Source organism: Diplodia corticola (assembly GCF_001883845.1).
Source record: "Diplodia corticola strain CBS 112549 chromosome Unknown scaffold108, whole genome shotgun sequence".
Classification (NCBI taxonomy): domain Eukaryota; kingdom Fungi; phylum Ascomycota; class Dothideomycetes; order Botryosphaeriales; family Botryosphaeriaceae; genus Diplodia; species Diplodia corticola.
Window position 1 is genome coordinate 16255 of NW_017971587.1, and position 24212 is coordinate 40466.

Here is a 24212-nt window from a genome sequence, read left to right on the forward strand (position 1 = left end):
AGCGGCTTGCTGTCTCATTCATCATCGTCAGAACGCAGCCATGCCATGTCAGCCTCCGAACAGCGCCTCTTCTGCTTGTTGGTGCTACTGCCTGCAACGCCAACAGCTGGACCATCGCCATTTCCAGCAACATTGCCATTGGCGCCACCACTTCCATCTCCAACTTCAGCGCGAGCTCCTCCGTCGCCGCTAGCACGACCCATGTCCTCTTCATCCTTCTTGATCTCCGCCATCTTCGTCTTGAAGAGGTACCACAGTGGGGAGAAGTCCCACTTCTTGTCATTGGGATCGATCCTGTAGCCCCGTTCCCCGAGTAACCACATCTTGGTACGCTTGCACTCAGTACGCATCGATGGCCTGCTGGAGGAGGAGCCCGTAAGCTCCCTCCTTGCTGCGAGGTCACGGGCCTCTGTCTCAAGACCACGGAGCATAAGAACGTGAGCGGTATCGTTGACTGTCGAATGGGACAAACGTTTGGATCAGCACTATGCTCGCCCTTTTTGATAGTATTGGCCAGAACAGCGCTTACCGAACAGCTGGACTCCATTACCAGCATCGATAGGCGGCATCACCTGGAGACAGGCACCAACAGCCTCTTTCAGTGACTTGACCTCGCGGAAAGTCCAACCCACGGCGCCAATAACAACGTAGCGAGGCTCGAACCTTGGCATCTCGTCGTTCGTGTCGTCATTCGTACCTACTCCCTTCACGTCAAAGTCGCTGTCTTCATCGCTGATGATAATCACATCAACTTCCTGTGCAATCTTACCGTGCTCAGCATTACCTAGGCCGCTTTCGTCGTTCTTCTCGATAACACAATCATGCTTGCGCTTAATGGCGGCCCTTTCGGCAGAACTGTTGTAGCTGTCCTAGTGGTAGTGAGTGTTCGGGCTGTTTGGGGGAAGCTGGACAGTACCGACCGCAGAGGTCTTGGGGACGAATGCCATTGGGATGACTCCGCCGCTCTCATCAACTGTGTCCTTGCAGATGCGCTCATCGCCGTTCTTGGTAGGTCCAACGTCACCAGAACCGGCATCCGAATGGTAACGAGCAGGGGCGTACGGCTGGATACCCTCTGAGGATAGATGCTCAAGAGTGGTCGCTTCCTTGTTGGCATCACGGACGTACGCGGGAACCTCCGTAGTCTGGGAGACGACCATTTTCGCTTGCAGGCGATAGGCGCTGATGGCTCCAGCAACGTCAGCGTCGGTAACAATGAACGGTCCGGCGCCGCCCTGAGGCAAATTGTTACGGTGTTGGGGGCCGAGGTAGTTGCTGAACCCATCATCCGTCATGCCTCCGGAGGGCGTTGCGATCTTTTTGTCTTCAGCAAACGCCATAGCGCCCAACGCCGTGTTATTCTGGCCGATGTTACCTTGCACCATACCATTCTGCGCGAAGGCGTGCTGGTTGAGTCGCGCATTATCGAAGGTGGTGTTGCTGTTGTTCTTAGCGGGGAGAGCAGGCCAAAGGAGGTCGGCGAGACCATGATCGCTGAGAGCGATTTCAATAGCATCAGCATCCAGACCGCGAGCCTTCATGCTATCGACGGCATTTGCACGAGCACGACGGTTGAATTCGGCAATATATCCCTCCCAACTGGAAGACATGTGGACCATCGGCTCAACATTCAGGGAGAGATTCGGGTGGCTTGTGATAGTGTCGGACCGAGTGCGATAGTGAGATCCGACAATGGCGGGCATCTTGCTGGAAGACTTGGAGCCCTTTGAACCAGCCTCTGGCGCAACGGGAGGAGGGGCGGCCCACACCATCGAGAGTGCGTCAGGAAAGCGTTTGCGAGCCGCGGCGACGACGTCGGGCGGACAGTCATCCGGGCTCATGAGCGCAAGCTTGGCGCGCAAGAGCTCGATGTCGGGGCGCTTCATGATGGCGAACCGTGGAAAGACCCTGTGGAACACCTCACCGAGTCGAACGTGCGAGGGCGAGTCGAAGACAAGCGCGGGCGGTGTTGAAGAGGATCGGAGGAAGAGGGTGGTGTGGTCGGCTGAAATAGATCAACGAGTTGACGCGACTTCCTGTTTGGGAAAGAAACAAACGCGCGGAAAGGGCAACCACGGACCCCGCAGAGCGTGTAATACAGCTTAAAGGTCACTGAGCAGATCCGCCGCGCTTGTGTTGAACGACCTGCCGATAAGGTAGCTACGACTTAACGACAGCAACCCCCCATCCTTCGTAGTGACCGCACGGCACGACGCATGTGGCCTCTGAATTCTAAAACATCTCGCTTTTCAGGTGCCGGCAATCTTTTTTCTCCTCGCTCGCAAGCTCCCATGCGAATCAAGTCCACACGGTCAATTACAAGAGCATCACGCCAGCTTCCGCCAATATCTTTCTGCGTGTTCACATCAGCACGTGGATCTCGTCGAAGCAATGAACTTCTGCATTATTCAATAGACCTGTCTTCTGATCGTTCCTTCATTCGTTATTTACAAGGTCATAATCAATTTGCCAGCACATTCTTGCTGGCGGAGAGTGAGTGCCCCTGTAGATAATGCGAATGAAGAGAAAGGGGCCAGGATGTCGAGAGTAAGAAAGGGCAAGAGTGCTATCGAGAGCTAAGAGACTGTCGAGGAAAGGTTTTATGGGAGTTTTGAGTGCGATCTGAGTGAGAGCGAGGAGTGGGGGGATGATCCTTTTCCGGCAGTTTGTGGCCAGCGCCAACCACTTGCCGAGAAAAGACAGCGAGCCTGAATGCTGACGTCCGTACCCCTTTCGCGGGCTGGCGAAGGGTAGACGTGCGGATATCAAGACATAAATCATGAAGTCGTAACCGCTCAACTTGCGAGAGGATTATGAGCTGAGAACATAGCCGGTCGAAGCACTAAGGAGATTGCTTTTGGGTAATCATTTGAGAGCGGAACCCGAGGACCGGAAGCCGCAGGATAACCGAATTTCCGAAGCAGCTGAACGAAACGCCTTTGCCATGCTTGCGCACGGCTGGTCGCGCATTGCCGACGAAAATCAAGTAAAGGTCTAGGCTCGCGCATGCCACCTTACTCCTGGGGCGCCTGGCTGCGGCGCATCTTCTCCGCCTCGAGGTTCTCATAGAGAAGGTACAGTGCCTTCTCGTTGCTGCTGGGGCTGCCCATGATGGTGAACATGCGCTCGCCCGTCTCATCGTGGGGGGCCTTGGCGATGGAGATACGTGCGCCGGAACTCTTTCTGATCTCGCTGATCTTGCTGCCACCACGGCCGATGATGCAGCCGACCATGTCCGAGGGGATGCTGATGTTCTGCGTCTGGATCTCCTCGCCGTCCTCGGTCGTCGTGGGCATCGGAGGGCGCGAGGCGGCGTCCGATCCCGAGCGGCGACTGTAGGTGGGAGAGTCACTGAAGTCGTTTCCGTGGCCAGTACGGTTGTAGGAGCGGGTGCCGGCGAATCCGTTGCCAACGGGGCCGCCAGTGCCAGCTTGGACCCGGACAGCAGGGTTGTAGAGGACGGTACCATAGCCGCGCTCGTGGTCGTCGATCAGGCACTTGCCGATCTCCCAAGTAGCCTTCTCAATACCCTCGGGCGTGCCCTGAATCTCGACGATGCGCTCCGTGGACTGGGGGAGCATTTCCTTCTGCGCAACCATGCGGACACCCGAGGCATCCTGAATCTGCTTGATCTTCAGACCCTGTCGACCAATGATGGTTCCCATCTGGTTGTGGGAAATGAGCAGGCGAACGGCTATTAGCGCCTATCGTCAGCAAAAGCACCAACGACTGCTTGGGCGTTGGCAGCTGGGGGTTATTGAAGCAAACGAGTAGACGAGAAAGAGCAGCCTGGACTTACGGTGAGTGCCGCTGGTGTTGACCACGCCGCCCATGCCAACGGAGGGCGCGCCCTCGAGCAGACCTTTGGCGACGAGGTGGTATGCCTTCGAGATGCCGCTCAGAGCACCAGTCACGGTGAGGACACGGTCGTGGACGCCCGGCACGACCTTGCTGACGCCAGCGCGGACGCCGGTCTCGTCGCGCAAGTTGGCGACGTTCTGACCTGCTTTGCCAATAATGACACCAGCTTCCTTGGAGGAAACAATGGCGCGCAGGGTCAATTGCGCATCGGCATATTCCTCTTCAGTCCTGGGAATGGGCTCGCCGGCCTCATTGACGTTGAGGTGCTGGAACGGCTGGGCAACGTCGTCAACGGTGGGAGACTGCATGGCAACGTCTTCGGCAGACATGGCGTTCGTGGCAAAGGACCGATGATTTCCTAGAACAATTCGTTCAGAGATATCCAATGGCGTAGGAAGCGGCGCGGCGATGCAGAGCTGCGACGCGTTGGTGGGGCGATAGAGAGGTTGGTGGTAGGAGCTCTGGGGCGCGCGCTGCTTGATGTCAGCCAGCTGATCGCGACGCAGGCAAAGGCGTGGCCTGGGCGAGCAAGACTTACCGAGCTTCGGAAGGCAGTGGCGGGCGGGCGGGCGGGCGGCGGGGTTTCTCGGCGGGCGGAGGAGAGAGAGGACGAGGGAGCGGGGAGGAGAGAGGGAGGGATCGGGAGGCGGCTCGGTGAAGAGAGAAGGAGTTGGGGGACGGCGGGTGGAGAGGAAAAGGTCCTGGATGCGCGTGGAGGTGGGGAGGTGGTTCTCTGGTTGCTGTAGAAAGGCGCGGGCGCGGGCAGAGCAAGCGAGTGCTGCTGGAGCTAGCCCGCACACCTGCCGGCCTAGCTCCCAAGCAACGGCGCACGCAACAAGCTTGCCGCGCATCACCTCTGCCTCCACGCTGGACCTCCAAACGCGCATTCCTCAACACCTTGCTGCACTGCCAACTGCCGCTGCCGCTGCCTGGCGCCCACCACGGCGCTAGCTGCTTCCACGGCGCAGTGGGCCGATCTCGCGGCTCTCGTGCAGGCCGACAGCCGCCGGCGCGCATCAGGCGGCGCATCGCTGGGTACGTGCCCGAAAGGCTCAGCAACAGGCGCGCTGCCTTTCCCTTTTTCTTCTCACGTCTCTCGCGCTGAGCAATCAGTGGCGACAGCGTTTACCGCGCGTCCGCACGCCCGACATCCATGTCCACGCGCCCCACACGGGTGCCAGATTCAGGCGCCGCGGTATGGGCGCTGCCGCCTCGGATGAGTGCTCTCCCGTGCCTCTCTCGGCCGGAGTTCGCGCGTGGACACACGTACACGTCAAAAAACACGACTCAATCGCAAGCGCCAGCGGAAACAAACACGGTGGGCTTGCGGGACGAAGCACCATCCGCTATCGAGCTAGTTGTGCGAGGTCTGGTTACACGCCTCCAATCGCGCCACGGTCCAAGTGCTCGGATTTGCCCTCAATGACCCCAACGGATGCCCCGGACTGGTTGTGCTACCTTTGCGCTTGGAACACCACCTTCTGCGCCTTCATCTTATCAAACAGATCGTAGCCCTCCACTGCATCCGACAGCGGCATCATCTTATCCGCCATGAATCCCAACAGGTGCTGCTTGCGCTGGAGCGCTTCCAGCGCTTGCGGGAAGATGGACCGCACTGGGCATCGTCCCATTTGGATGCGTAGATTCTTCCCGTACCCCTGGTTGCCCGTCCATGGAATCTGGAGCCAGGGAGTCAGCTTAGTATCCACGCTTCATGGGATGCAACCCGAGACTTGCCTCGCCGTTGTGCACTCCAACGCTGCTGATGATCCCCCATGGTCTGAGAATGTCGAAACCTAACTTTAGCGCGGGGCTTAGCCCAACCACCTCGATGACGACATCAGCCCCGCGGCCGTCGGTCACCTCTTTGATCCTCTTCTCCAGCCCTTCCCGATCGGTCTGGAAATTGAGCGGCTCGGCACCGAGACTCTTTGCAAGGTCCAGCCGGGTTTCGATACTATCGACAGCGAACAAATGTTTCGGTTTGTAGTCCAGGGCATTGACGAGCGCGCAGAGACCAACCGGACCGCAACCAATCACCACAACAGTAGCATCCGCAACGTCGTCCTTGGCGAGCGAGGAGAAAGCGTTGGCAGCCGCGAAGTAACCAGTTGGGAAGATGTCTGCCATGAGAACAAGTTTGTCCTCTTCTATGCCGGGTGGCGCTTTCATGACGGTTGAGTCCGCCAAGGGGATGCGCACCTGTGACCGTTCAGAACATGGTTCATCGTGATCCAATCACATCAAATGATGCCGGTGACAGTATGGAACCGTTTATTCAGAGACAAGGTCTTCGGGGAATATGACAAGTGAAACAAACAGCCAGTGTAAGCCGAGGCTTTACACTCCCATCTGCTCTTCCGCATTCCAGTCCAGACTTGCCCCAGAAGGTAAAACGAATGCAAGGAATTGAATCGAACTCACATATTCAGCCTGCGCACCATCCAACGCCGCGCACCCAAGCAGCAGGCATTTCTCGCACCTCGAGGAAAAGCCCTTCTTGCAGTAGAAGCACTGCCCGCAGCTCACCGTGAAGGGACTCACGACCTTGTCGCCCTTCTGGACCGTCTTGACGTCCGCGCCGACCTCGTCCACCGTTCCCGTGAACTCGTGGCCCATGATGAAGCCGGTGCCGCTGGGCTGGTGGCCGCGATATACGTGCAGCTCGCTGCCACACAGCGCCGTGTAGTCGACCTTGACGACGATGTCGGTCGGGTCCTGGATTTTGGGGATCGGTCGGTCTTCCACGGCGACCTTTCCTGGGCCTTTGAAGACCACGGCGCGCATGGTGGATTTCGACATGGCGCTGGATTGTGCTGGCTCCTTGTTGTCGGGGTGTAGCTCGCGGTAGAAAGAAACGAGATGCTACTGGGATTAAAACAATTCGGGGTAGGGAAGATTTGGAGGTGGCAATTGGACGCAGAAACGTTGTTCAGTCTTGCGTTCTTGCGGTGGGCTGACCACGAATTTATATCCATGTAATAGCAGAAGCTCCGAGGCTCGCCGGCCCCTCCTGGTCACTTCCGCTACCCCGCATATGCAAAGTTGATCGCGCCGTCCCGAAAAACCAGTTGGGCCATGATTACTCAAGCCCCGGCGGGGGTTTGTAACTGCATGGCCACTTGGTAATCCACTGCGAGCCGTGTGCAAACAGGAGTGGAAACGGATTACGGTCTCCATTCGTGGATGTTCATATGTAGAACCTAATCCGGAAAGTCCGTTGTACTATCCTAACCACCATCCATCCCCGTGAATAACCAAATTAGAAACCAGATTCCCATAAGCCGATGTCGAATGGGAATCGCTCGTATACTGGAGAGAGAATTTCCCCAACGCCGGCCCGCTCCTGAACACCATGCAGTTCCTTGAACGCCTTTATGCAAATGTCCTCCTAGCCTTGCTTCAATCCGAAGGCGGTCGTCCGGGGCTTGCGGTATACCCTTACGTGACCGTGCAGAGGAGCTCGGCCTCGAGGATGTACTTGCCCTCCTTGTACTTCTCCGAAGTTTCGTACGCCTTGTCGTACTTCCAGCCGACCGTCTCCTTGCACTGCCTGCACTGGATGTCGCGCACGATGTGCCTGCCGGTCGTCATGTTGCGCTCGCCGGGCTCGCCCTGGGTGATGTTGACGACGGAGTCGAAGAGGTAGGCCTTGCCATGCTGGCCGCGGAAGTTCTGGACGTCCTCCTGGGTTAGCACTTTAAGTGGCGTCGTCGACTGCGCGCGGTGACGTAGAGGGTTGGGGGAGAGAGGCGGGGCTTGTACTGACCCGACTGATGATGTCGTCGTGGTTCGAAAGGTGCGTCTTGCAGTTCTTGCAGCCGTAGATGCGCTGCGAGTTGAGGTAGACGTTGTACGTGAGACCCATGGCTGCACGAGGCTGGGTCGCGACGAACCCGGGTGGACTCGAGGTGCTAGAGCTGTGGGCGTCGCAGGTGGATCGCGTAGGTGCAGCGCGACCCGCAGATGGCTACGTGGGGGGGACGAGTGTTTGCTGTGAGGATGGCGTCAGGGTCCAGGTGGAGAGGCTGTTATGAGAGCGACCCCGGCTAAGGAGGCTTCGTCGGCACGGCCGCCTCCGAGAGCCTCAAAGGTCGAGCTGTGTGGGAGCTTCGTGCGGAGCTTGAGGAGCTTGGGAGCGCCTGCGCCTCTGGTCTAGTCGAACGAGTCACGCTCTCTTCAGATGCTTTACACGGGCGCGACAGCCGGCAATCACGGCGCGTCGCTAGCTGTTCGGCGATTGAAGCGGTGACGTAGGACAGCCTGGAGGTGTGGAGACGCGCGGAGGAATGAGCGATGGCAAGCTGGGAACGGGCACGCGGCAGCTGCAGGCAGCGGGCAGAGGTGCAGCGACGGCGCGAGCACACCTAGAAGGACAGCGATGGTTCGAGGCGGGCAGTCGTGAGATACGATAGCGAGGAGCAGGTGGGGAGCTCCAGCTTGCTTAGATGAGCGCGTCACGTGTGCACCGCTGCGCAACGGCCGCAATGGAGCAAGCGGCCGACTCATGGACGCCGCAGTTCCGATGAGGCCTGCCCGCCGTGACTGGCCGCCGTCATGCGGCGGCAATAAAATAATGATGGGGTCTTCACGCAGGGCGACCAGAGCAAGCAGGGATTCTCCCGCGGCCCAGGCTGCAGCTCAGGCACGCCTATCGATAACAATCGGCCACGCTCCCGCGGGGATCCTTCTCCATCATCTCTCTTCGCCCATGGGACTGTCCTGACGATCATTGCTGTCACATTCCGTCTCGCCATGCATCGCTCTACCGCTCGGCGAACAGGCTGCCAGCACTTCATATCCAACCAAGCCATGCGACAGGTGGGAGCACAACGCCATCACTGGCTGGGTGCGGTACAATGTGATCAGTCTTAATTGCTGCACCCGCCGCCTGAGTGGCTCTAGCGGCTGAACGAGTATTGCATGCTGCCGGAACTTCGAACAGGCAGCTCCCTACCGAGCCCAGCTCCTTGCCGACTAACAAAATCTGATTACTCTTTACAAGAAGAAACAAGTTGACAGGTCACTACTATCGTTTAGGTGACCGCTACTTTTCTTGTCTCTTCTCCCTCTCCGCCTCCCTCCTCCACGCAGCACCAAACCTCCATTGTACCGCGACGCCCAACAACGCCACCCCTTGCACAATCGCACACACAGTGAATGCGAGCCCAACCCCTATTCCATTCACCATCGGCATCACGAAGCTCGTCCCACCAGCCGCGAACAAGCACCTCGCAAGATTCAAACTCGCACTCGCCGCAGCGCTGCGGTCCGAGAAGACGTCGACAAGGTAAGTCATGATGACCGACTGCGTCGACACGGCCGTCCAGCCGGTGACAAAGGTCGACACGATCGGCACCGCAATGTGCACGCGGCCCGAGTACTGGACGGTCCAGCCAAAGAGCAGGATCGACGCGCATTGGATCACCGAGAAGACGGGCACGAGCCGGAGGCGCGCCTTCTCGATCGGGAAGTCGCTTTCGTCGTTATCGACAGCGGCGGCAGCGGGGGGTTGGTGCTGGGGCTGGTGCTGGTGGCGGGCTTGGGGATCCTCGAGGCGCTCGCCCGTCTCGGCATCGGGCTGGGAGGACGTCGACGACGACGATGACGACATGCGGCGAGCCTCGTGCCTGGCCCTGACGTGTCGGTAATCGACGTCGAGGATCTTGCCGGTCACGAGCGTGCCGATCATGGAGCCGGCGCCGTTGGCGATGAAGGTCAGGCCAATCTCGGTTTCGGTGAGGCCGTAGCGCTGGTCGAAGAGGGAGGACATGGCGGTGATGCTCATTTGCCAGACGGCATAGTAGATGGCGAGGAAGACGATGATGGGCGCGGCGTGCTTGCTGATGAGGATTCGGAACGGGCCGGTGACGTCGATGTGTTTCTTTGCCGCTGGCTCTGGCGGGCCTGCTTCTGGATTCCATTGAATCTTGGTGAGGTTTTGGTAGACGAGCAGAGGGTATTTGGCCAGAGGGCTTGATGGCACCCGGCCACCGTTTGCAACGATTGACCTCAGCGTTTCGGGAAGCAGGAGGACCAGTAGGAGCAGAAAGACGCCGCTGTAAATTGCGAGGAACCAGAAGATTGCCCTCCAGCCCAAGGATCCAGCTAGAGCACCTCCAATGACTGGGCCGACAGCGACAGGCATGAGAAGCCCGGCTTGGAAGATGCCCATGAAGCCGCCACGCTCAGCGCGAGTGGTGATATCACCAATCACGCCTGAGCCAATTGCAATGGTGCTTGCACTGCCAGTGCTTTGCAAGCACCGTAGAACTATTAGGGTTGCATAGTTCTTTGTCTCTGCCAGGCCGACGCATGCGCCGAGGAACACGACGAAAGTGCAAAAGTATGCAACTCGGCGACCTTTAACATCGGAGATGGGGCCCCAGAGACTGGGGGCTAAGCCTTGGAAGATAAGGTAGGAAGTCACTGTGAGATTCACCAGCTCGACTGATACATTCAGATCATGAGCAATGGTAGGTAGCGCGGGGAAGTAGATGTTTGAAGCAAATCCGGAGACTGTTCGAGCGTGAGCGCCATAATCAAACCCACTGCAAATTCTCCCGCTTGGATGGACTCACAAGTTGCAGCCGTCGAGACAAGAAGCACAATCAGAGCCTTTTGCCGCTTGTCGAATATGCTGTAGGGTTCCTCCGGAGAGGGTGGCGGTTGCGACGATGCGTCTTGAACAGGGACGGGAGCTTCTTCAGACCGGTCTCCGGCAGCCATGGTTGATTGCTTCAGGTGTAGGGGGGTGTTTCGGCACGTGATCTTCCTTGCTTAGCAAGAAACCAACAAGATCCGCTCAACCTTGATATACTACTTGATAGTTCCAGACTTGGCGGCGTAAGGGAGGACGCGCCGGTGTTGAACGCGCCGGTGTGCGGAGCTAAGGCCTCAAGTCCGGATTTTAGCCAATCATGACATGGCTTGACTGATCCCCTCAACGTGGTTGGTGTCCGGATTGAGCATCGACAAAGAAGCAAGCGCAGACCGGGAACGCTATTGCCGATATTAGATCTGGGAGTAGTTTCCATCAACCGGGCTTTGCAGATGTTTGAGAGATGTTGGATAGTCTGTGAAGGTCAAGTAGGGGTTGTCGTTGGGACATCACCAAATTAAGGCTGGACGGGATACTGCACAATTTGCTAATTGATGTTTGCCATGTGTGCTATCTGATTCAAGACATGCGCCGGTTTCAGCAACGTGTTCTTGGGCGTCTCTTTTGCGCAGCTGATACGAGTTTCCTTTCCTGGAAGTTCAACGCCGCTTGACTGTGCACCGTGAGAGAAAAGCAAAAGCATAGTCGAAAAAGCGGCGAGGGCCACGAGATGCCTGTTCCAAAGTCTCGTACACCCAAGCCATACTTTTGCTTCGTATCGAGCTCCTATGTACTAAAGCTGCGCCGTTCAATATTCGGATATCCGAGGCGTCGCTCCTAAGCTCTAGTAGTGATATCGTCTCATGTGTAAAGCGTCATAGAGATTCCGTATGCTCTCGCTGCTCGGTGATCAGCAGTAAGACTCATTGCACACGCCGGCCATTGAACATGGCGAGAAGTGTGGTCAGTGTAGCAGCCTTCCACAGATGGTGCCTTGGCATATGATCGCGGCTCATGACACGCCTTGCAGTAGCTGCAAATCAGTATGCGATGCCGTACAACGCTCCCAGTTGCTCTCGCGACACAAGGGAGTGTGTCAGGACATCGTGCGGTTGTCAAGTTTAGTGGGAGACGAGGGCGTGGAGCAACTGGCCATAACTTATATCATATGGCCCAGGATAGTGACGCAGCGGGAGGCCTGAGCAGCCGCTAGCGCAGGATCTCGTTGCGATCCGTACGCCACGCTCGGGAGGATGTTGCGCGATAGCGATTATCAGTGAAACTCCATGCCGTGAGGTGCAGCTGCTTGCGTGTGCTCGCGTGCGCTCACCTGCCCACCATTGGGCCTCGACGCTGGTTGCTGTGACGCGGGGTTGCAGCGGGCAGCGCTGGCGGCCCCGATAAGCCGTCAGCAGCAGCGCGCGTCCGTGTAAACAGAAAGCGCGGCGGCCACGAGTTCTCCCGAGCTATGGAATCTTCCCGAAGGCGCGGCTGATCCCAGCCGTGTTTGCCGTGGGTACCCAGTTTCGACTCCGTTTAGCTGCCCCCTCTAGGCCCGACTTGCTACATTCTTTCAGACGCCCAGGAGCCTGACCGTCCCGCCCTACAGCCTCTGAATAAGCGTCCCGCAAGTAGTGCCATTCCGCCGACTGCTCGCCTCTCATGGTTCTGCCCGGCATTTTTTCCAAACAGAAGAAGAAGCCGACCGACCGCCCAGCCTCTCCTCCTCCAGCTCCACCGCTGCACGAGCACAAGGCACGCTCCAGCACGCCGCCTGCATCGCCCGAGAAGAGGCCTTCGAGCCAGACGCACCGCAGTTCGCACAGCGCACGCTCCTCACCCGTCAAGGATCGTCACCGGAGGTCCGACTCCTCCCCCACCAAAAAGTCGGCCTTTTCGCGCACCCAGTCCTTCGACCCCAACACACACCCTCTCAATCTGCCGCCCGAGGAGCGCCGTCGCCTGTCACAACTGCACTCCAAGATGAGCGATCAGCCGCAGAGCACCCCGGCGACGCCCATGGACGTCGACCGCGAAGCCACCGCCTCGCCGCCGCCCAAGGCGAACGGCTCCGCCGCCGAGACCAACGGCGACAACGCTGCTCCGCCGCCCCCGCCGCATCGCCAGCCCACAAGCCCGCCTCCCGTCGACGCCGAGGCCTGCAAGGCTGCTGGAAACAAGTTCTTCAAGGCCAAGGACTACCCCAAGGCTATCCAGGAGTACACCAAGGGTACGCATTTTCAGCTCCTTGAAATTTTGGCGGTTTTCGGTTCACTGGTCACACCTTGATCAAGGGTTCCCTGTCGTTTTTGTACTACGCATGCCAGATTTTGCTGCAGCATCCCTATCTACCCGGCCTGTCGATTGCTTGTTCTGGCTCATGCGACATGCCCGTATCGGTGCTCCTGCTGACTGTGTTCTGTAGCGATTGAGGCCGATCCCAAGTCTGCGACCTACAGGTCCAACCGCGCTGCGGCGTACATCTCCGCGAATCGCTTCCCCGAGGCTCTGGAGGACTGCAAGTCCGCTGACGAGCTTGAGTCGAACAACCCGAAGATCCTCCACAGGTTAGCGCGTGTCTACACGGCTCTCGGCCGTCCTCAGGACGCTTTGGAGATCTACGAGAAGGCAAATGCGAGCGCAACGGATAAGGCGGCTGCTCAGTCCATGGCAACTCATCTGACGCAGGCGGAGGACCAGCTGCGCTCCGGATCTGCGGGTTCCATGGTGATCCACGCGCTTGACCAAGCCGAGAAGGGGCTCGGATCTGGAGTCTCTGTGCCCAGAAAGTGGAGGCTCATGCGTGGCGAAGCCTACCTGAAGATGGGCAACGTCAATGCACTTGGTGAGGCACAGAGCCAAGCCATGATACTGTTGCGCGCAAACAGCCAGGATCCCGAAGCTCTCGTGCTCCGCGGCCGCTCGCTCTACGGCCAGGGTGACAACGCCAAGGCCATCCAGCACTTTAGACAAGCCCTTTCGTGCGATCCGGACTTCAAGGATGCTATCAAGTGGCTGCGTACTGTCCAGAAGCTGGATAGGATGAAGGAAGAGGGCAACCAGGCGTTCAAGAGTGGAAAGTACCAGGAGGCAGTGGACACTTACTCGCAGGCCCTAGAGGTTGACCCCCAGAACAAGGGCATCAACTCGAAGCTCCTTCAGAACCGTGCGACTGCTAACATCAAGGTGAGAGCTTATGGCTTCTTATCTGCTTCAATGCTGACCCTGACGCCAGCTCAAAAACTACCAACAATCTGTGGATGACTGCACGCGTGCTCTTGAGCTTGATTCGACTTACCTCAAGGCCCGGAAGACCAAGGCCAAGGCATTGGGTGAACTTGGCAAGTTCGACGCCGCTATTCAAGAGTTGAACGCTGTCAAGGACGCCAGCCCCGGCGAACCTGGCATCGACAAGGACATCCGCAACATGCAACTTGAATCCAAGAAGGCACAAAGGAAGGACTACTACAAGATCCTTGGGGTTGAGAAGGACGCGGATGATAACCAGATCAAGAAGGCGTACCGGAAGCTGGCCATCGTCCACCATCCCGACAAGAACCGCGATGATCCCGAAGCTGCTGAGCGGTTCAAGGATATCGGTGAAGCTTACGAGACTTTGAGCGATCCTCAGTATGTGATCCTAGCCTTGACGTTAACACGCATTTGCGCGCTCCATGAGTGGCTCCAATTCTCTAACCTCATCTACCTTTAGGAAACGTGCCCGTTACGATAGCGGGGAAGACCTCATAGACCCCTCCGAAATGTTCAGCGGCGGCGGCGGCTTCGGTGGCGGCGGCATGGGCGGCATGGGCGGTGGCGTCAACATCAGCCCTGAGATGCTCTTCAACATGATGGGCGGTGGTATGGGAGGCGGCGGTGGTTTCGGCGGCTTCCAGAGCGCTGGGGGATTCCCAGGAGGCGCTCGCGGTAGAGGTGGGCAGCAGTTCTCCGGAGGTTTCCCGTTCTAGTTGACTACTCATTAGGACAAGGGAACAACCGTGGATCTACTCCCGGTGGAGCTGACAGAGGTACGGCGAAAAAAACTGGCGCTGGCAATGTGCCTCGAGGTGGTGGGAGCACTGGCAGAACGACGGCTGGTGGAACGAAAACCGATGCAAAATGACGGGGTCAACTCGACTCGCAAGAACGGCAAAACCGAAGGTCTCGGCGTGAAGAATAGTACTGGCCGGGAAACCCCAGCGGTTTTAAGAAATTTGGAGGTCCTGGCGCAGCTCGCGCCATTACTGGCTCCGGCAGGACTGGTGATGGTACAAGCAGCGAGACGGATGCTCGGGGCGCTGTAACCTCTTCAACGTGTTGAAGGGCTTCACCTATGGGGAGAGTAAAAGTACTGAAAATTTCGCAAGTCCAAGCAAGGATGTAACATTCAACAAAACTCCAGCCCCGGCCGAGGAATGAGTCGATGTATGACGGCCGCTCCTGGTAAAACTGCTACTTCTAGCAAGGCAACAATACTTGACAAAGTCACTCGCTCTACCGTACCCACTGGAACAAGCAAGCACAGAACCCAAAGAGAGAGGCAGCAGCAAGCTAAAGAAGTCACTCAGAACGCAATCTTCGAGACGAGTCTTGTGCGATTTCTCCCTGCTTTACATCTCTTCTTCTCCAGCGGTTATTTCTTTGTCACGGATGCGACTCTCTGTTAAACATCGATATTTGGAGCTCCCCCCTGCGCTTTCCCGGCATTTCTCCACAAATCCATTGGCATCGAACATTGATTAGGGCTGTTCATGATAGCAAGCATCTCAGCAGGTCGGGCATCGGATGATGGCTATTATGACGAGTCTCTCGTGCTCGGTACGGCATCCTCTCTCCTTTCAGGCATTCTGTCAGCGGGGGCACGGGTTAGACACGAGGCACTTTCTTCGTTGTTGTTTTCTGGGACAGTTTTTTCTCTGCTTGGGAGTTTTTTCTTACTATAGACCGGAGGAAACCGTATGCCCCTTTCTTGTATTTCCGTGTCTCTCTGCTTCCGTTCATCTTCAGTCACCATTGATATTGGAGGAGACTCCGTTTTGCTCGAAAGCTGTTGTTGTTGTTGTTTCGGTTATTCGGTACATTGAAAAGAGCGGCCCCCTTCTCCTGTGCGCACACAAGCACATACGATCATTGCAAGGCGTTTGACCCTATTATTTCCGCTTGTATAAGTTTCCGTCCGAAGGCACTGCCACCCCCCTTTTCTTTTTGGAAGGTGTGTGTGTGTGTGTGTGTGGTGGGTGGGTGGGTGGGTGGGGAGGGGATGTCTCGTATTGTGATTCTCATGTAGAGGGCACAGACAAATGTGATAATTTGCGGCTATCGGCATACTTCAGGCGCGTCTGCCAAGAACTTGGACTACCTACGCAGGAGAGAGCGAGCCCCTTGGGCGGGGACCAAATAGATATATTTCTTCATGATGCTGAGTAAGCATCGACGCCAACACGAACAAGTTTGGCTGGCTTCCACTCTCTCCACGCTGCCCCATCTAGTGCCAAGGGTGCGGTAATGCCGGGTAGGCAATAATAATAATAATCCGAGATCAATTGAGACGCGTTCAACTCGCGGTGGTGGTAGAAAGCGGAGACGCATGCGAGCAGGGTATCCACGCAACGCGCGCGCGTCTATCTTTCTTCCCGCAATCACCACCACCACAACCACCATGATCAATCATTATGATGATCATCATCATCACAAACCATACACAAACGTCATCCTCTCATCGCCCTCCCTCCCCATGCCCCGCCACTCCCCAATCCACCCAGCCATCTTCCCCGCGACACCACCACCAGCGTTACCTCTCCTCTCCAACCACTCCAAGACCCCATCCGCCACCGCCCCCGCCCCACCTCCCCTCTCTCCTCCTCCTCCTCCTCCCCCACCTCCCCCCCACCGCCTCCTCCTAACCGGCCCCCTCCCCCACCTCCTCTCCGCCTCGACCTCATCCTCGCTCCACCCCGCCAGCAACGCCGCCCTCTCCGCATTCTCGCGCTTCAGCAGCGCGCGGAACCCCGCGAAACCCGCGGCGGCGCACGCGACGGCGACGGCGGCCCACGCGAAGCTGAAGCGGTAGCCGTCGCGGGCGAAGCGCGGGGAGAAGAGGGCGCTGGCGACGACGCCGGCGACGTTGCCCCAGCCGTTGAGGCCGAGGGCGAGGGCGCGCTTGCCCGGCTGGGGCAGGTTGTTGGTGAGCCAGGCGACGGTGAGGGGGGAGGCGATGAAGGTGCCGGAGAGGAGGACGCAGAGGGCGAGGTAGCGGGGGATGAGGGAGTGGGGGTGGGGAGGGTGGGACGGGTCGGAGGCGGTGGGGGAGGAGGAGGAGGGGAGGAAGATTGTGCCGGCGAAGCCGACGAGGACGATGGCGAGGGAGACGAGGATGGGCTTGGTGCGGTCGCGGATGCGGTCGGACCAGGAGGTGAAGGCGTAGAGGGTGGCGGCGGCGCAGAGGTAGGGCGGGGCGGTGAGGAGGTTGGCGAGGGCCGGGGTGGAGGAGAGGGGGGAGAGGACGAGGGGGAGGAAGATGGAGAAGGCGGTGCTGGGGATGGCGGAGAGGATGTTGAAGACGAGGAGGTAGTAGACTTTCCAGGAGGTGAGCGCTGAGAGGACGTCGTGGGCTGAGAGGCCGTGGTCTGTGGTGTTCAGGCTCGATGAGCTTTCGTGCGGTGATGGGCAGCCTTGTCCGTGGGGAGAGACAGATAGTAGGCCTTGGGCTTCCTCAGTGGAGTGAGCGGATCGGAGTGGGGCTTCAAGGTTGCCAGGCTCCTCGCGAGTAGGAAGAGCGGAGGGAGAGTGTTTAGGCCAGTTGTGCTCAGCCTCACCCTCCCTGTCTCGTTTGATGCGCTTCTCGGCCCATTCGCGCTCGTCCGGATTCAGGAACCAGGAAGTCTTCGGGCGCTCCGGCAGCCAGAAGAAGCCCGTCAGAGCAATAGTCATGGTGGTGAGTCCCTCTATCAGGAACAGAATCTGCCACGAATGCCAGCTGCTGCGGGAGGGCGAAGTAGTGGGGTTGGCATCTTCAACGGGGAAGTGCGAGAAGACGGCGTACGAAAGAACTCCACCAAACGCGCCGGCGATAGCTGCTTGGCCGTAGAAAATGGCCAAGCGTCTGCCGAATTCGAAGCGGGTATAGAACAAAGAGAGGTAGGAGACGGTAATGGGATAGAAGCCGGCTAGGGGACTAATTTAACACATGACTCGGAGACGGATAAGACAACACGTAGCTTGTTGACCCACCTTCGAGAGTAGCTATGGTGATGCGCAGAACGTACAGCTGCCACGCGGCATGTACCCAGATATGGAGAGTGGTGCAAAGACCCCATAGGGCCATGCACGCGGGCACCCATCGCTTCATGCCATACTTGCGGCCCAAGGCGGCGCCTAGGGGCTGCAAGGCGACGAAGAAGACAAAGAAAAGCGCAACGGCGGTGTTGACATCCTCGCGGTCAAGGCCGGCATCGGTGGTGAAGTGGGCGGATTCGGCGCTGCCGATGTTCGATTTGTCTAGCGAGTTGAAGAGGAAGAGCAGGGCGAGGAAAGGCAGCAGGATGACGTCGAGCTTGCGGACGGTCCGGCGGTCCAGCTCCTGGTCGTCCAGGGAGAGGGTGTCTCCAGCGCGGAGGTCTGACGGCATGTCATCGCTGAGCTCGCGGGCGTCGTCGTCTTCGTCGGGCGTAAGGGCGCCTGGAGGGGAGTCGGAGCTCTGCGACGAGGGTGCAGCTCTGGCTCGGGGTTGCAGCTCATACATCTCCGACATGTCACCTGGGCGCCGGGCTGCGGCCACGCGCCGGCGGTGAAGGCGACATGGCCGTGATCGCTAGCGGCTCAGCGGTGGAGACAGCGCTCGGGAGGCCGGGAGGGCGCGGACTGAGGCAGCAGGGATGCGGTGGGCACGCACAACCGATCAATCGCATCCATCAGCAGCCGGCCATGGACCCTGAGGCGTGCGGCGGGCGGGCACACGTGAGAGCGCGGGTTGCACGCGGCGCGAAGGCGGTGTCACCAGGCGTCGCCAGGCAGCCACAGCCGGCGCACCGCTGGGCTGCGGAGAAAAGCGGTGGACGATGCGCTGCCTGGAGCGGGCGGCGCAGGCGTCGGCCTGTGTCTGCCAATCCGCCCGACAGATCGCCTCCGGTGGTGATGACGCGAGCTGGACTTGTTTTTTCCCCACCTGCAGCGCGTAACGGCGTGCGGGCTGCATGTGCGTGCGCGGCAACGGCGAATTGGAGGCTGACGCGAGTGCAACGCTCATGCAGCGGGCGACGAGAGGAACGGGCGGCAGCCTGCGAGCGCAGGTGAGCGCGAGGCCCGGCGCCGCGCGACCCATCGGCAGCGAGTCATCGCGCGGCGATGATGCACCGCTGCTGCGCGCATCTGCGGGGACGCAGCAGCTCTGCCCTGGGCCCGGCGCTTGAGCTGGCTGTCCGTGGATATCTTCTCCACCGAACACCCGCGCAGTCCCAGCCGAGTTGCAGCATCCCTGTGCCGCGCGCGGGAACCCAGGATCCTGCTATCAACGGAGGCCCCGGGGCTTTGTTGGCGGGTAGAGCCGCTGCCGCTGCCTTGCAGGCCAGACGCCCCAAACATTTTCCAAAACCCCCCCACTCGTCCTCCGCACTTGCGCTGTACATATCCCGCTGTGCCTCTGCTCGCAGGCCAGTCTGTCCCCCCCGCCGCCCTGCTTCTCCTCCGGCTGGCGTGGTTTCTCTGTCTAATCGTCCCCGAGCGCCCAGCCACCACGTAAACAATCGCTGCCCGTATGCCCTGCGCACCGCCCTCACCGCAACACCGCCCGAACCCTCCCCACACCAATCCACAACCCTCCGCATAGGCCACCGACCCGCAATTCTGCCAGCACTCTCGTTGGGACGCCCTATATCGATCGAACCCCCGCAGGCGCAAGCAGACTCCGCCGTCTGACTTGTTGCCCACCCTACGGCCCCCGAAATGGACGCTCCGCCGCCGCCGCCTCCGCCGCCGCACGGCGAAAACCCGAAAACGACCGCCGGCGGACAGGGCTCCGGCCTACCACCCGGCAACTACGACATCTTCATCATCCCGCCGCACAGTTCCGGCTCCGGCTTCCTCTACCTGCCTTCTCTCAACTGTCAGCGGAACTCCTTCCTCGCTGGCGTCGGCTGCACCTTGCTCGCGGTACTAGTATGGACAATCATCGAGCCCACGGTCAAGTCGTGGGTCGCAGCAGTGACGACCAGCGGTGGAGGCGGGATGTTGATCCTCCTCATCGGCGTAGGCGGCGCGGCATGGCACATGGGCAAGTCGCAAGGAGACGGTGCGGCAGGATCCCACTCGGCCGCTCCGGGAGGAGGTGCAGGAGCTGGAGCTGGAGCTGGAGCCGGCGCCGGCGCTGGCGCTGGCCACACACCCGGCGGCGGAGCACATGCTGGCCCTCAGCCGAACGGCTTCCCCGGCGGTGGCTTCCACCATGCACCTCCTCCCAACCCTGGGGCCGGGCCTACGCCTGGAGCGTCGTGGGGAGGCAACGCCCGCAACTCTTCCGCTGACTGGGAGAAGGCAAGAGAAGAGACGAGACAACGGGAAGAAGCCCGTAAGCGGGAAGAGGAAGTACGACGCCAGGCGCAGGAAGAAGCCAAGAAAAAAGAAGCTGCTGACAGGGCCGCGCGTGCACAGGCCGAGAAGCAGAAGTGGGAACAGATGCGCGCTCGCGAGAAGGAACAGCGTGAGAGGGAAGCACGGGAGCGTCTGGCGCGGGAAAGGCTGGCCAAAGAGAAGGCGGAAAGAGAAGCTCGACTCGCAAAGGAGAAGGAAGAGAGAGAAGCTCGAGAGAAAGAAGCCCGTGAGAAACTGGAGCGAGAGATCCGCGAACGTCTTGAAAAGGAAGCTAAAGCAAAATCCGATGCAGAGGCCGCCGCTGCAGCAGCGAAGGCCGAAGCAGAAGCAGCAGCAGCAAAGGAGAAGGCGGCCAAGGAGCGCGAAGAGCGCCTCAAAGCTGCCCGTGAACGTGCTGAACGCGAGCGAAAGGCCCGCGAAGCTGAACGGCTGGCCAAGGCTGCTGCTCCACCAGCACCGACCAGATCTGCCAGCGAGAGTGGCAGAGCGACCAGCACGTCACCCAAGAAGCCCTACGAACGACCGACCGCCCGAACGAGCGATGGAGACTCGCGTGCCTACTCAGGCTTCCGCCCCTACGACGCCCCGAAGGCACCTCGAACCACCGGCTCCGCGTCCACCTACTCCGAATCCGTTTTTAGCTCCTCTTACGCACCCTCCGTGTCCACCGCCCGGACTGACCCTCCGCCCTCGGTACGTGGACCATACAACACGGCCGATCCGGAGAAGGTGGTGATCAAAGGTGTTTACCTGTTCACATCCGCCTTCCCGAAACCTGTGGGCAAGTTGATATCAGGCGTAGGCGCGGTGACGGACGGATTAGTCCTCCGCATGACTACCGAAGGCCTCTTCATTGACGACGATGTGCGACATGTGGCCCAGCGTGAGTGGGATGTCAAGGCTTGGACAATGAAGCTCGTCGAGACTGCTGAAGTCAAATCAGCCGGAGTCTACATTGTCAGAGCCAGCATCAGAGACCCGGAGGGCAAGAGATACGTCTTCATCATCAGCATGGAGGAGAGTTGGAAGGTTGCGACGGGCCTGCAGAGGCTACGGAAGGGGAGTCAGGTGCGCGCACTGGGCGTGCAGGGTATAACGCCGGGAGAAGCGAACAAGATTCTAGCATTGCTGTGATGAGCAGTGTGGACGAAGTCAGGAAAGAAGGAGATGGGGAGCTCCACGTGCAGTGGTTCTAGTGGTGGTCTGTTTATTTTTCTTTTGTTAACGAGGAATGCTAGGCTCGGAGTTTCAGGGAGACGGGCAACCGACGGGGACACTTTCAACATTCCGACCTCATGGGCTCATCCCTCTCATTCACAGCTCGTCACCGGCATGGTCTATATCAAGCACAGCGGCGTGTGTCGCGAGGGATCGTTTAGTTGTTGCATCCACATGCAAGCGTTTAGAGAGCGACGTCGGAAAAGAAGTCCGACCGGCATCATGCATACATTCTGCAAGCAGGCGGCATAAGCGACGGAGTTGATCAACATTCTCCTATCTCCTTTCTTTTTTTTTCCCATTTCTTTTTTTTGTTTTCTTTTCTTTTCCTTTAATTTCTGGATTTCCATTGTCTGTTTCCTTAAGGTCTGGGTTGTGCGGTTGCCTTGATATTTGTTGCTTTCAGTACAGGGAAAGAGGCCTCTCTGTTCGGTATGTAGAGTCGTCAGAGGAAGTTCACACCACCACATCTTTACATAGCTGTAGAGGAAAGTAGCCGGATACCACACAATGGAAGTTGGGCATGTTGTCTTCAAACTCGCTTTTGGCTCTCCCTGGGATCATGCGGAACGAGGAATGTTTAGGCGCTGAGCAGCCGGTGCGGATCGGGCGCTGAGGTTGGACGGCATCAGAGGATGGTTCAACGTCCATATGATAGTGCCACAGCGGGTTATCGGATGCTTGGTCCTTTTGTGCGCCCCACGCGGGACGCTACACTCATATTACTAGGCTGTCCAAGCAAATATCCAAACGTAGAAGTGAATTTTCCGAGCTCTCCGACGTGGGCAGTCGAAGTGAATATCTGCACTTAGTTATAAGTCTCATAACTGTACATGTGCATCCAGATATATGATTTGACTGCCCGTGAAAGTAAGGCTTAACGTCTCTGTGAGGTTGATGTTGTTGGTTCTACACCTCCATACATCGAAACTGGCAAGGTCCTTTATGAAGCCGCGGATTTCGTTCCCGTACAGGTGGCAGGAACTCCCCCAGACATCTCTACATATTTTATATGTGCGACAGCTGCTGTACTAGTCGCACAGTCTTCCAAGGAAAAGTACACATAAACTGGAAGTATCACAGACTATCATCGTCGCAGCTACACGTTACATCAAGCACCCACAAACTCCGGACGACCATGCGGTTCAAGAGTTTTTTTTTCCTTTCGGGGCCATTACCGTACAGATTCTTGGGCAAGAAGAGCGAATTGCTTTTAGATTTATATACCCTACATGGATACTGCTATGATGAAAAAGGACCGTCGTACCTGGATGAGAGCCGTCTACAGTAAGGTCGCTGTTGCAGCGCAGCTTACATTTCAGGCACACCGGTCATACTGAGAAGCTGGACCGCCGGAGCGCAAAGGATCAACGAGGATCGAGTCACATGGATATGCAACGTAGGTACGGATTACTGCCTTCCTGGAAGGGCTGGACCACCAAGATAGAGTTCGTCCCTAGCCAATAATCCCATCCATCCCATCCACCATCTGCACTCAACAAGAACAACAATCAGTACGAGCCGGGCCTAGCACCCACTCACTCACTCACTCGCCCACCCCCTCCCCCTCCCTCAGCATCCCCACCAACGCATCCACCACCGCCCTCGCAAACCCCCCATCATTAATCGCCCTCCCATCCTCCACGACCCTCACCCCGCTCCCGGCCAACCCCTCCCTCACCGCCGCAAACAACGCCTCATCCGCCGCCCGATCCTCAAACACGCCCCCGGCCTCGCTCATCAGACTCACCCCGCCCCGCGGGATCCAAACCTGGCACATGCGCGGCGCCTTCGCCCGCGCCAGCTTCTCCGCCACGAACCGCCCCACCGCCGCGCACTCGTCCGGGCTCGTCCGCATCAGCGTCACGCTCGGGTTGTGCTCGTGCAGCTTGCGGCCGGCGCGGACGAAGGCGTCGGGGACGGACGCTGCGGGGCCGAAGTTGGCCATGTCGACGGCGCCGAGGGAGACGACGGTGGGGATGCCGGTGCTGGCGGCGGCGGAGAGGCGCGTGGGCCCGGCGGACATGGCGGTGGTGGTGCTGCCGGCGGTCTCGGAAGAGACGACGTGGTCGGCGATTTCGGTCGTGGTGAGGTCGATGGCGGCGGTGAGGGCGGAGGCGCGGACGAGGCGCTCGTAGGCGCGGCCGCCGTGGCCGGTGGCGTGGAAGATGTGCGTGTCCGGGAAGGTGTAGGGGCAGGCGCTGGGGGGGAGGGAGGAGAGGTGCGCGAGGTAGTGGCGGATGGTGGTGACGGCGGGGGTGGTGACGCCGAACATTGTGATGCCGAGGCGGATGGGGGTCTTGTTGTTATTGTTGCTGCTGCTGTTGTCGGAGCTGGTGGGGGATTGGAGGGTCGTGCGGGGGTGGTGGAGGTAGGCGGTGGCCATGGCGGCGATGGCGGCGGCGGCGTTGGAGAGCACGGTGCGGAGGATGGTGTTGAGGCCGGCGATGTCGACGATGGAGTACATGAGGGTGATGTCGGTCTCGCCGACGATGGGGCCCGTCTCGCCGCTGGCGATGGTGCTGACGATCAGCTTGGGGAAGCCCATGGGGAAGGCTTCACGCATGACGGCGGCGGCGAGGGATGTGCCCCCGCTGCCACCCAGGCCGATGACGGCGGTGACGGGCTGCTCAGCTGAGTCCTCCCGTTGGCGGTCGAGGAGGGTGCGGGCGTAGTTTGTGGCGCAGGCGGCCATGTGCTTGTTGAGCTCGCCACGATCCAGGGCGCTGATGTCGGGGGGCGCGCCATCTGGGGCGTAGCTGGTGGTGAGCTCCTTTGGGGTGACGGTGATGGCGGGATCAGAAACGGTTGTGCGGCCAACATCGACTAAGGTGACGGCAGCGTCTTTATGGTCGAGGATCTTCTCTCGAGTGTACAGTAGCTCCTCGAGCTTGGTGTCGCAGGTTCCGAGAAGGAGGATGTGGGGCATACTGGGGGATAAGTGGGA

The 24212-nt window shown here is 59.0% G+C and overlaps 9 protein-coding genes across 9 annotated transcripts; 2 read left to right on the top strand and 7 right to left on the bottom strand.

The window, feature by feature from the left end:
* Positions 1 to 14: 14 nt before the first annotated feature.
* BKCO1_1080004 (udp-glc gal endoplasmic reticulum nucleotide sugar transporter protein) lies at positions 15 to 1886 on the bottom strand (the record flags this gene model as incomplete). Its single annotated transcript, XM_020270242.1, has 3 exons — positions 15 to 454; positions 530 to 869; positions 921 to 1886. 3 exons carry the CDS (start codon positions 1884 to 1886, stop codon positions 15 to 17), a joined length of 1746 nt encoding a protein of 581 aa, XP_020125104.1.
* A 1128-nt stretch (positions 1887 to 3014) lies between these two features.
* Positions 3015 to 4748, bottom strand: BKCO1_1080005 (kh domain rna-binding protein; the record flags this gene model as incomplete). Its single annotated transcript, XM_020270243.1, has 2 exons — positions 3015 to 3694; positions 3800 to 4748. 2 exons carry the CDS (start codon positions 4746 to 4748, stop codon positions 3015 to 3017), a joined length of 1629 nt encoding a protein of 542 aa, XP_020125105.1.
* A 567-nt stretch (positions 4749 to 5315) lies between these two features.
* On the bottom strand, positions 5316 to 6663 carry BKCO1_1080006 (alcohol dehydrogenase; the record flags this gene model as incomplete). Its single annotated transcript, XM_020270244.1, has 3 exons — positions 5316 to 5540; positions 5599 to 6063; positions 6286 to 6663. 3 exons carry the CDS (start codon positions 6661 to 6663, stop codon positions 5316 to 5318), a joined length of 1068 nt encoding a protein of 355 aa, XP_020125102.1.
* Positions 6664 to 7302: 639 nt separating this feature from the next.
* BKCO1_1080007 (yippee-like protein) lies at positions 7303 to 7729 on the bottom strand (the record flags this gene model as incomplete). The annotated part of the gene is made up of 2 exons (XM_020270245.1): positions 7303 to 7536; positions 7631 to 7729. The coding sequence occupies 2 exons, from the start codon at positions 7727 to 7729 to the stop codon at positions 7303 to 7305; spliced, it is 333 nt and encodes a 110-aa protein (XP_020125103.1).
* A 1179-nt stretch (positions 7730 to 8908) lies between these two features.
* On the bottom strand, positions 8909 to 10590 carry BKCO1_1080008 (mfs multidrug transporter; the record flags this gene model as incomplete). The annotated part of the gene is made up of 2 exons (XM_020270246.1): positions 8909 to 10380; positions 10443 to 10590. The coding sequence occupies 2 exons, from the start codon at positions 10588 to 10590 to the stop codon at positions 8909 to 8911; spliced, it is 1620 nt and encodes a 539-aa protein (XP_020125101.1).
* A 1534-nt stretch (positions 10591 to 12124) lies between these two features.
* BKCO1_1080009 (tpr-like protein) lies at positions 12125 to 14430 on the top strand (the record flags this gene model as incomplete). Its single annotated transcript, XM_020270247.1, has 4 exons — positions 12125 to 12692; positions 12888 to 13648; positions 13698 to 14092; positions 14175 to 14430. 4 exons carry the CDS (start codon positions 12125 to 12127, stop codon positions 14428 to 14430), a joined length of 1980 nt encoding a protein of 659 aa, XP_020125100.1.
* Positions 14431 to 16150: 1720 nt separating this feature from the next.
* On the bottom strand, positions 16151 to 18212 carry BKCO1_10800010 (mfs general substrate transporter; the record flags this gene model as incomplete). The annotated part of the gene is made up of 2 exons (XM_020270235.1): positions 16151 to 17628; positions 17693 to 18212. The coding sequence occupies 2 exons, from the start codon at positions 18210 to 18212 to the stop codon at positions 16151 to 16153; spliced, it is 1998 nt and encodes a 665-aa protein (XP_020125096.1).
* Positions 18213 to 19402: 1190 nt separating this feature from the next.
* Positions 19403 to 21181, top strand: BKCO1_10800011 (proline-rich protein-15 protein; the record flags this gene model as incomplete). Its single annotated transcript, XM_020270236.1, has 1 exon — positions 19403 to 21181. The coding sequence occupies one exon, from the start codon at positions 19403 to 19405 to the stop codon at positions 21179 to 21181; it is 1779 nt and encodes a 592-aa protein (XP_020125097.1).
* A 1630-nt stretch (positions 21182 to 22811) lies between these two features.
* BKCO1_10800012 (uncharacterized protein) lies at positions 22812 to 24194 on the bottom strand (the record flags this gene model as incomplete). The annotated part of the gene is made up of 1 exon (XM_020270237.1): positions 22812 to 24194. The coding sequence occupies one exon, from the start codon at positions 24192 to 24194 to the stop codon at positions 22812 to 22814; it is 1383 nt and encodes a 460-aa protein (XP_020125098.1).
* Between the last annotated feature and the right edge of the window lie 18 nt (positions 24195 to 24212).